General features: G+C 43.0%; 1 protein-coding gene across 1 annotated transcript; it reads right to left on the reverse strand.

The window, feature by feature from the left end:
• Positions 1-695: 695 nt before the first annotated feature.
• LOC143104893 (LHFPL tetraspan subfamily member 5 protein-like) lies at positions 696-5,373 on the reverse strand. The gene is made up of 2 exons (XM_076269224.1): positions 4,968-5,373; positions 696-943 (listed from the first exon to the last, which is right to left on the reverse strand). Exons 1-2 carry the CDS (start codon positions 5,368-5,370, stop codon positions 696-698), a joined length of 651 nt encoding a protein of 216 aa, XP_076125339.1. The 5' UTR covers positions 5,371-5,373.
• Between the last annotated feature and the right edge of the window lie 6,798 nt (positions 5,374-12,171).

Here is a 12,171-nt window from a genome sequence, read left to right on the forward strand (position 1 = left end):
TCTTGCTGATCCTAGCACTCACCAGCCGTCTTAAACTGACACGTAACTGTTAAAAACAGCACTCACTGATGCACTTATTCTTACTGTACTCTAATGTTTTTTAAATTGTCCTAATATTGTTGAGAATTGCTCTAAAACTTAAACTGTTTACCATGTTGTTAGTCGCTTTGGCTAAAAATGCGTCAGCCAAATGTAATGTAATGTAATGTAATGTAATGTGTAGTAACGGACCGCATTTAACGTCCAGTAACTTTAACAGCGTTGTAACGACTGGAAAAGTAATTAATTAGATTACCCCGTTACTGAAAAAATAACGTTGTTACCTAATGCCGTTCTTTTAAACGGCGTTATTCCAAACAGTTATAAGTTTTGTATATTTCACTTTTTGAATGGAATTGCTGAAATCAACTTTTTCATGATATTCTAATTATATGACCAGCACCTGTACATTTGAAGCAGTCGACACACTCTCAGTCATGCCTAGCCTAGGAAATACTCTCTTCTGAATTATTTTCACGGGCATATTATTGCGCACTGCGCTTCAGTGTGTTTTCTCACAACAATGCGATGCCCATTTTCTCAATCTCACCACATCTCTGAAAGGTTTCAGACTTCCTGTGATTAATAGCTAGGCTACATAAACACAGATAAATGTGCTTTATGCGTGATTGTTATCATTGTTATTTATTTCAAGTTCAACCTTTCTCCTTCTCCCCAGCTTCGAAGTCCTCGGGCAGGAGTGTGTCTTGTCGGTTGCCCAGCACAAAGGCCAGAAAGGAGAGGAAGAGCGAGTCAATGATGGCGATGATGGCCAGGATGAAGGCCCAGCGCACCGTGCAGTTCCCCAGCGTGTACTTATCCGTCCTCTGCCCGCACATGCGCTTCACCTCCGGCGAATCCCAGCCGTCAGGATAAATCAGACAGCCGATGACCATACAACCACCTGCACATTAGGAGACGGCAACACACACTATCATCATCATCATCATCATCATGTTCACACTGATCTTGATTGACAGCATGCAAAGTGTCAACAGATCTTTTGGACCAATATTGGTCCTCATATCTATATTTGAAAGGCAGCCGACTGGTTAGGACTTCGGACTTGTAACCGGAGGGTTGCCGGTTCGAACCCCGACCAGTAGGCACGGCTGAAGTGCCCTTGAGCAAGGCAACCCCACACTTGTTGCCAGCAGCTTACTGCGCCGGGATTGGTGTGTGCTTCACCTCACTGTGTGTTCACTGTGTGTGCTGAGTGTGTTTCACTAATTCACGGATTGGGATGAATGCAGAGACCAAATTTCCCTCACGGGATCAAAAGAGTATATATTAGTGTTGCACGGTGTATCGATACTAAAAAGGTATCGCGATGCCTTCACGCAAAAAACGATACGATTTCAGACGTTTTTAGAATCGATACTTTATTAAAATAATAACGTTCTGTGTCTGTGTGAACTGCTGCTCTCACTGCTCATTGCACGCATCTAGGCAAGTGGGCGTGTCTAAGCAGGCAGCTCTGAGTGAGTGAGTGGGCAGCCAACGTCAACATTCTTTGCCGACAGTTCTAGGCCTTGTGGATAAAACAAAAGGTGCAGTGAAATCTGCAACTATTTCGGATACATCGCGAATAGTGAAGGCAAGCCATCAGGTACACAAAGTCATTTAAAAGCAGTAGGCTACGCATGGAACTTGGCTAAACACCTCGCAGACATATCCCAACATTTTTAAAGAGTTCAAAGAACGACAGGTTAACGATTATGCTATAGAAAACACGACTACATGGTTAGTGCCAAGTTCTTCTCTTATGTTTTAGTCTAGCCTAAGTGAAACGAGTATGGTTATCTGGGATAAAGCGAACCTTCCTTCATCCATGAATTTTGACGAGACATAACGAGCTGTAATCATTTTGACGAGACATAACGAGCTGTAATCATAAGGTGCTAACGTGATGAAAGCGCAATGTTCACGCCAGAATAACATTACCATAACTTGTAAACGATCTATTTCATGTTCGGTCAGTAGCCTACTACTGGTAATATTTGTCATGGCATGTAGACTGCAATTTGTTCAATAATTATTGCCCAGATGTAGGATAGGCTACCCGAAATGCGCTAATTAAAGCCCACAGCATAATACCACCAAAGCGTGTTGAGTCCTAATAATAGCGGCTTATTGTTACAGTAGCCTACGTGGTAGCAAATCATGTTATCAAAGAAATAGACGTAATGTAGGAATGCACACAGATATATTGCAACAGGTAATGGTGTAGGCTTATCTGACGAAGACCTGAGTGGTTGGAACGTCGTACTTGTACACTGGGCGCAAAGAAGACTATCCTCACATTTTCCCCTTTGCAACTGTCAAAGAAATCCCATGAACACGGGAAGGCCTAGGGTAGCCTATACTGTACATCAGATGGCCCCTCTGCATAGCATTCAGTGATTTGCATGCAGTAATTTTAACACTGACCTTGATCTAGCCTAGTTTGGCTATTTAAAGCTACTTTATTGCCAAAACACAACACAATGTAAATGAACTATAAAGGACTTAATCACACAAAGTAGGCCTACTATTTTACTCACTGCACCAGGTTAATGTGTGCTTCAATGTGTGACCTGTGTGTTCACTAATTCACGGATGGGATACATGGAGAGACCAAATTCCTTGTATACCAAAGTATACTTGGCCATAAAACCTGATTTACATTACATTTTACACAATTGAAGCGAATTAGGTTGGTAATGTATGTAGTCTCAGAGTAAGTTACACTTTACGGTAAGGGTACATGAATTAATTCATGATTTATGTATTACTTCATTCATTAATATCTAATTAATCATCAGGAAATTACTGAGTTCATAGTTTGTCTTTGTCAAATGAACTATAACAAACAATAAAGGACTTAGGGCTGTATTTTGGGTCACCAGCGCATGGCGTAAAGTTCGTTATTCACCGGCGCGAAGTTGAATTCGTTATTTTGCACCTTTATTTTTTAAGCATTGCGCCCAGGGGTGTGGCAATTAACAACCTAGGGAGGGACCTGGCGCATTGTCTAAAAATCGCTATCATACACCACCTAAACCTGGTCAGAAGTCAATGGCGAGTTGTTCATATGCTATTTTAAGAGCGCATGTCAACAGTCATATTGGCAGGTGCACGCACCATCCTTCTATCATTCATGAATCCACACCAGCGCACGTCCATGCAAAGCATTACAAATTGCACGATTACAATGGTAAACATAATTAGAATAAAGATATTACGAAATACTGTACATCTCATGATGAGTAGTTATTCACCATCATTTGCAAAGTGATTAGGGGAGAGGCGAGAGACACGTATGGAGCACAGCTGAAGACGCACTGTCACGAGATATAAGCAACTCCTCTGCAGGATAAATGTTGTTTTATTCAGTCATTTGAGCAACATTAGGGTAAGTGTTGCATTTTCCAGCCTATGTTTTCGATGGTAACCCATTGTCAGTCAATAGTGAAAGTAACTGCATATAACTGTCTTGTCGTTGACTGACTCCTTGGTGAAGTTAGTTTCACTTTGCCAATGAGTTCAAATAATAGACGAGTGCAAATGCGTGAAGGCTATGCTAGGCTTTAGTAAAGCATCGTTTAAGAATGACTATTCCATACGGTCTTGCAAGCAGCCTCCTTCAAATGCGCCGTTGAATGCCAAAATACCGATGCATTTATTTGACATATCGCGCGTTGCGCCGTTAAAGGGAATGACAGATGTCATTCTCATTGGTTTAAAATGATGTTACGCCCCAAACACACCCATATGACTGATTAAAAGACCTAGGAACACCTTGTTACGCCATGCGCTCCACTTTTGAGAACGAAACCCCTCCCAATGTGAACTGAACATCCTACTAAATTTGAATAGACTTTTGACGAGTGACGATGCACTTTAGAATGTCATGATAGGGCCCTTAATCACACAAAGTAGGCCTACTATTTTACTGACTATAAAAAAATAATAATTATGTAGGAAGTTTAGAAGTTTAGAACCCAGAATTGACCTACACACTACAAAAGTGCACCAAATTTAACACAGATGACTCAATACACTTGGAGGAGGTATGAGTCCTTTCTTCTCCAGATATCTTAGGATTTCGCCGTAGTATCGTTTTAGTATCGAGCATCGTGATATTTATGGCAGGTATCGTACCGAAGTCATAATTTTGGTATCGTGACAACACTAGTATATATACCGTTTTTGGCCAGATATCTATCCACTATTCTAGTATTTATACCTGATTCGACTACCAACTGTTAACGAAGTGACCTCCGAGGTGAAAATAAGCTAAACAAGATACCAAGAAATTAAATTAAAAAAGTAGTTTCGTGGCGATTTCAGACCTGTGGCCTTCGCGCTGCGTCATGCCTTCGCTTTCACCTGTGCAGTCACCGTGCGCCAGGTGTCGAGTTGCAGAGTCAAAGGATACACTCTCACTAGTCCCCTGAGATCATGATGAGTGAAAGGGGGAATTTAAGCCGGTCTGTGCAATGCATTCCACGTTTCAGTGAGTAGACGACGCAGAGTACTTAACATCCATTAATCTGTCCAAGATCCTAATTAACTATTTTTCTGACATAATCTAACAATCCGGGAGCGTGCGTGGTGTTATTGAATGATGAGATGTAGTAGGACTACGGCTTTAATGCAAACAGCGCCAAAACTGAGATCACATTTATTGTGGTGTAAGTGAAACCATATAGGTCATGCAACCCGCTCACGCCAACTTGCCCCCTTTATACTTCCCAAGAAGATGAATGTATGTATTCAACAAGTGCATCTTCTTCACAATAATGGATTGATGTGCAGCTATTGAAAATTGTAATTTTGTCCTTCTAATATAACGCACAGACACCGCCCTGAGTTTCACTAAAGTAGGTCCAAATCAGATTAGTAAAGACGCACAGCAAGGTCAAACACATAGCTGTCATACTCACTGGAGGCCAGCTGCATCCAGGCGCAGATCTTGTACACGCTGCCCGAGTTGAAGAAGAAGAATAGGCTGAAGCAGCCGATGCTGGCGACCACCAGCAGCATGGAGATCCCTACGAAGAACATGGCCGTTTTGAACGCGCCCGAGGGGATGGAGCCGAAGTCCAGCGCACTGCCCTTGCACGTGAGCTCGCCAGAAAGCGCGTTGCCGATGCAGTAGTGGAACAGGCCGAAGTAGCCCGCCTGCGGCGTGTTGACGCTGTCTCCGATCCAGTACGGCTGGATGAAAGCCACCATGGTAACGACGGCGAACACGACGGTGAGAATTAGCCACATGACACCGATCGCTCGCGCGTTCCTCACGTAGTTGGTGTGGTAGATTCGGGAAGCTTCCTGGGCGGGTATCATAGTTTCCAAATAATCCGGGTTGAAACTTTCACTCTGTAAAAACTGATAAAACATGGGCCTATTACACTCAACCACCGATAAAAAAACAGTCTTGCCTAAATACAAACTGAATGCGTCATCCTCCTCAGTAATATTTCAACTAAAGTGTTACATAAACGAATCTCTTTCCTCCTGTCATTCCTTTCTATATTTTCTTGCGAGGTGTTTATTTCGGCTGATTGGTAGTGTCAGAGTGCTAGGGGCTTCTTCTTGCGTTCAGCAGCGTTCTCTTTGCTGAAGCGTCGCATGCCACTTTCAACTTCAGCACCACGGAGAGCTCCGAAGATGACGCGTGTAATCTGGATCCGCGCCTCCTTCCGCAAAAACATCAGGGTAGGTAAGATGACATTTACTGTCGCAATGGCATAGTGGTTACCTCAGACCACTTAATAAATTCCTCGGCTGTTGGCCAGGCGTCTCGAATGAATATCATCCCAAGGCTGCGCGGGGAAGGCACCTGTTGTATCGGGGCTTCCTCTGTACTTGACTTCAGGTTATGATTAATTGATGATGAAAGATAGAATTGCCCAGATCTCCTTCGCTTTCACTCTACGTTCTTTAACCGACACCGGGCAACCGAGGAAATTGGATAGTTATTCAGTTCTTCATCGCCTGGCATCTTTAGGCTACATCACGTGTCGACATTATGAAGAAAAAAACGAAATATTCTCTCTCTCTCTCCCTACCTACCTCTAAACAAATAGCGTGTGTGCGACAGAGGGAAAGTTCTTTGGTGTTGCTTTGACTTTGGGAAATTACGGTAATGGAAAGCCTCTGCTTCTGCATCTACTAAAATCAACTGTCATAGCCTAGGACATAAATGCTTTCTCCTGGTGTAGGCTAATTTTGGTCCTTTCCTATGGCAATTGAATTGAATTAAAAGTAGCAGATGCCATTGTTGGCTAACTGTATCAATGCAGGAATGAAATAACTCCTGGTGAACGGGAGGAACAAAAGTTTAACCGCCACTTAATTAAAGGTTATTATGGTTCCCTGGGCTGTAGACATCAGGGATGTTGTAGGACAGCATGTCAATGAACAATTTCTGAGGAAGTCGGTGGTAAACTGTAAAGGTAAAAACCTTCCAATTTCACATTTCCCATCGTAAAGATCTAATGTTTAGAAATTCCATCTGAGTTTCATGGGCTATAGCCTACTGGCCTACACATGTGTCAGGGACCCCACCCCAGTTACAATTTTTCTCTCACCATCATGTTCTCTTTCATTCCATCTTTCTTCCTCTCTCTCGCTTTCTCTCATTCACACACACACAAAATCTTTCTCTTTCCAGTGTTTTATATTCGTTCACCTTTTCATCTCTCTCACATTTTATCCAGCTTCCTCTCTCTCTCTCTCTCTCTGTCCTACTCCCAGTTCTGTCCCAGTGGACATTCACAGCTTTCCTTTAATGAGAGGATTATTCCTCTCTTCCTTAGGATTCACTGTATCCTGTTGTAATCCAAGGTCAAAAAGCAACATAACAATAGATATTTGTAACAGAAAGACAAAACCATAATCTCAACACACAAAAATGCTAGAGCTTTTGTGTATTACAACAGTGGGCTAGTGGACCCTCTCCCACATGGTAACTGCCTTGCAGGGACGTGCACAGGAATTTTGAGGGGCAGTTGCTCTGACTTAAAAAAAGGGCACCCCCCCCCAAAAAAAAAAACTCACAGGCTATATGAAGGACTGATAATAACAGGGTCTTTATTAAAATATATATACACAAAGAAGTAAAACACTGATATACAGCACTCAATCACCTTAACTACTACTAATAATAACACAGAAAAACATGACTTGAGTCATGAAAATCCCTACATAATCAATATCCCTATCAATATCCTATCAAGTCACTGATAGGTTTCTCCAAATTTGGGGTCATCATCTGTCCAATATTGTTATTGCCATTATCATTATTATTTGCCCACTAGTGGTATTTATGTTCTGCTCAGGCAAGATCTTTTTTTAGATTACAATTATTTAGCATGCAGCTCTTTAACCCTGTACTTTCTAGCATGGTCCTCTCATCTCATATTTGAAGATCATCACTTAGGCCTAATGTGCCTCCTCCTGGTACATTTTCCTCACATAGTCTGGAGGCTTGTGACTGCTCCTCATCTTAAATGTAATGTAATTATGAAACATTGCCATAAGTAGGCTAAAATATGAGTCTGATTAATTAATCAATTCGCCTACACAGTGTCATGTCATCTTTATCACAGTGCAAAGTCTCGGTCTCACCTGCTGGTTGGCTTTTTCGCAGCCAACCTTGCAGTGATGTGCTGCCCAATTTGCTGCCTCCCTGAATTGTCTCTCCCTCTCCTGAATCCACCTCTTTTCAGTGAGCACCTTGGCTTCAAACAATACCCAAAATAGTAATAGGATTTAGGCATTTAACCATTTTGAATAAAATAATTAATGTGAAGCATTACTTCCATCATTTATTCTTCTTGCTAAAACGAAATGTGAGAAAGTAACTATCAGCAGACATGTAGCTTAGTTTGCCTAATGCCTACCAAAAAAATAGTAGCCTAGGCTATGTGATAACGGGCTGCTTGTCTGCAAGCTATCTGTCTGATTATTTAGGCTAAACGTGGCAAACTCAGCCTGGATTTATGAAGATTTTAATTCATTTCATAAAACTTGATGATGATCGTTCGTTTGTTATACATCAAAAACTCACCTTTTCCGACAACGTTGAGTCGTCTCACCCGACAACTGCGACAATCTCCTTCTAGGGCCGCTCATGCTCACCGATCCACTTGCACAACACGACATACGCATGGGGTCGCGCTGCCTCCCCTCGTTCAGTCGTGAGTGGGCATTTTGTTTAAAATGTCAGTTACCAGCTCATATTCAGTTCGTTTTAACGTATCTTAAGTGTTTTTCCACAAATGGACCACAATTTTAGGCATGTACTTAACAGTATACAACACATTAATAGCCTAAACAAACTATGCAAGCCATTTTGAAATCTTGTTTTATTTAAACTACTCAATGCAATCTCAAATCCTCACCAGAAACACCAACAGTCAATATATTCATCCAAATCCTAGTTTTGTTTGTTTTATGGACTACTGGGTGGTCGTGGAAGAGATTGTTAAAACATTATTTGTCTTGTAAGCGGAACCAAATTTCACAGGCACCATTGTGGTAGAACAAAGGACCTACAACCTCGTCCTTTCATTGGATAGTCACCTTGCGTTCAACGGATTCATTTGTATAAAGATGGGCATCGCCCAGCTTTTTGACGCGCAAAATATTTTCAAATGCAGCGCTTTCCCGGAATGCTTTGCGGGCGAGTTAAAGTCGCTTGACGTCACCCACAGGATTAGAGTGGAATGCGACACGACAAAATGAAGTGAAGTGCTAGTGGATCTGTACCGTCAGCTCAGGTGTCGGTCGCGTGCAGCGCTGCAGCCACATAAACAGAGTTTGCCCTTCCCCTACTGACTTTCACTTTCGTTGCCAGAATGGAAGTGAATGAGGCTTTGCGATTTTTCTTTTATCTAGGCCTACGTGAAATTCTGCATCCATTGTACGATTTTTTTTCCCCCTCGGAAGGGCAACGTGAATCGAGAAGGGCATATGGGCAGTAGACATGCATCTGTTTGCTCTCCCCGATACTGACAGGCTTACTGGCCTGCAGCCGTGTCTGGACAATGGAGTCCCTTCACTTGAACTTGGAGGTGACTTCACTTAGACATTCTCTTATTTTAGCAGCCATAACTTAACTTTATCTTTGGCACGAGGCTTGTCCCCCCCCCAACCACACACACCCTCTGCTGCACACAATGCATAGAGTAGACCTCTCCGGAATAAGTCCCGCCTCCGAAACATCCGGATCCACCCAACTTCCGGTTGTCGAATGTCTATGGGAAATAACATGGCGTTTCGAAAAATCATACCTGTCAAACTCTGTAGGTGGCAAAGTAGAAAAAGCTGGTGGGCCGATTGGCCTACATACTTCTGCCATCTGGTTTCCACTGGATTTTTTGATTGTCGGTGCCGTTAAAGTAGTAAACGATTATTAATGCTAACCGGGAGCTAGTTCCGATGTACGCGGGCGGAGGAGGGCGTTAGATCTCGCTCACAACCAGTCACAACCTATTTTCACGTGTGATTCACGATCCACACAGGGCAGAGGGAACAGTATGGGATCCGTATGGGATCCGTATGGGATCTCTTCTCTTTCAGCCTGGTGCATACAGCACTTCACTCTACCTACATGTATGTGTGTGTGTGTGTGTGTGAGAGTGTTCAGATGCCAGCATAGTCATCTGCTCATTGACAGATCTATGAGCACATCTTACTCACTGTGTGTGTGTGTGTGTGTGTGTGTGTGTGTGTGTGTGTGTGTGTCTTCCTCACGGATTTGGTTAAGTCTGATGAGGTGAGGTCTAAACAGCTCTTTAACACACCAACCCATACAGTATCAATCCAAAGCTGTAACTGATCTTTTCTCGTCTCAGTGGGATCAGGGAAGTGTGGTGAAGTGTGGTGAGCTGTCAGCTGATGCGTCATGTGACCTCATAACTGGTCGGCCCTGATGGGTCTCCGTGGTGACACAGACAGCGTTCGACTTTCCCCGAGTGACCTCACTGAGGCTACAACGATAATGGCTAGTGCAAGGACACCAGAATTGTTTGTGTGGACTGATAGTGAACTGTCAACTGTAAAACTAATAAACTTCATTTTTACGGTTTGTGAAGGGTGCAGTCCCGTCCTTTATTTGGCTAACGCAAGTACAAATAATCTCCTTTACTTTCTTTGGTTGTAGGATAGTCCGCGATTTTGGCTATCACCTCAAGTGCATATAGGCTACTAAACGCTAAGCCTACCCAAGTTCTAGGCTATTCCGTCGCCACATTTATAATATTGCTATAATACCTTCGTTAGTAACAGTCAATACTTTTGTCTGCATCAAATCACGCATTAGAATTTAGTGCACATCTACCATAGGCTTAACATGAGTTCTAAGCGTCTTTGTATGCTCATATCTGACTTCACTAGACTATGAATGCATTTATTTATGTTGTAATGTAAAATAAATGAATGACACTGGCACTACGCACAAATTAATTTAAACTTACACCGCACTTTCCTAATAACTTCTGACTAGTTCTCTCGCGTCACTGACAGTAGCTAGAATGCATCAAGAAAACACAGGGAAAACACTGTTCAGTCCACCAAGTCATGCTAAGCTATTGGCGCTGCGCAGCACCAGTTGTGATATTTATCCTACTGAGTGTAATCGTAGGTAATGTCATGTATGAAAACTAGTATTGTTAGGCAATACTATAAGTGTCAAGTCCAGGGCAGCTGAGGTGTGGCGATGATATCATCAATGCGCAAATATGCGGTTTTGCTGTCCAAACGAACTCGCAAGGGCTACGGTTTCAAATTTTTCCACCCTAAATTTTTCCACCCCAAATTTTTTCACTCTAATCTATCATTAGGCCTCTGAGTATACATCACTCTAATCTATCATTAGGCCTCTGAGTATACATCACTCTAATCTATCATTAGGCTTCTGAGTATACATCACTCTAATCTATCACTAGTGCACTGGTCCTCTGAGTATACATCACTCTAATCTATCACTAGTGCACTGGTCCTCTGAGTATACATCACTCTAATCTATCATTAGGCCTCTGAGTATACATCACTCTAATCTATCATTAGGCCTCTGAGTATACATCACTCTAATCTATCACTAGTGCACTGGTCCTCTGAGTATACATCACTCTAATCTATCATTAGGCCTCTGAGTATACATCACTCTAATCTATCATTAGGCCTCTGAGTATACATCACTCTAATCTATCATTAGGCCTCTGAGTATACATCACTCTGATCTATCACTAGTCTATCACAGACTCGTCTTAGGCAAACTCACCATGCAGGCATGGACCAGGTGAATGAGTTGGGTGAGCACCTACTAGACTCTAAGGGACTCTAGGGGACTCAAGTGGACTCAAGTGGACTCACCATGCTGGCTGTGCTCCAGATGTCCGCAGGTGTGCCGTAGCCTGATCCGATCAGAACCTCCAGACACCGGTATTGCCGCGTCTGGATGTCGTCGGTGAAGTGCTTGTGCTGCCGGCGAGAGAGAGAGAGAGAGAAAAAACGAATGAAGGATGAGTGCAGACCAGTGAGATCAGAGAAAGGACAGGACGACAAGAAAGGACGGATGGGCAGCTGGTAGAGAAGTGTGTGTGTGTGTGTGTGTGTGTGTGTGTGTAGGTGGTCAGACACGTCATATGGGGGTACTAGAGTCCCTGCGCGTATGTGTGTGTGTGGAGGGTAAATCCATCACTAACTGCAGGCAGGTGTGTATGAAGGGTATGTGTGTGTGTGTGTTTGTGTGTGTATGGAGGATAAATCCATCAGTAACTGCAGGTGTGTATGAAGGGTATGTCTGTGTATGTGTGTGTTTGTGTGGGTGTTTGGGACACTAGGAGACGTGTATAACAGGGAAGCAGCAGCAATTTTTGTGTGAGTGTGTGTTCTAGCAAGACAGATAGACTGTTAGATACCAGTGTGCTTCATACGACTACATGTGTGTGTGTGTGTGTGTGTGTGTGTGTTTTAACAGCCCAGACACCAGAACACTCCGGCTCGTTCTGCTGGTTCCAAACCTCGCTCACACACTCTGGAAGAACAACACAACAGGCACAAATTCAAACAACAGGAACCTCATCAAAGCTCGCTCACACACTGGAAGAACACACACACTCAAACAACAGGAACCTC

Source organism: Alosa pseudoharengus, unplaced genomic scaffold (assembly GCF_046254945.1).
Source record: "Alosa pseudoharengus isolate Yale_2024_CS ecotype anadromous, Long Island Sound unplaced genomic scaffold, YU_APseudo_1.1 YU_APseudo_1.1_scf_5, whole genome shotgun sequence".
NCBI classification, from domain to species: domain Eukaryota; kingdom Metazoa; phylum Chordata; class Actinopteri; order Clupeiformes; family Clupeidae; genus Alosa; species Alosa pseudoharengus.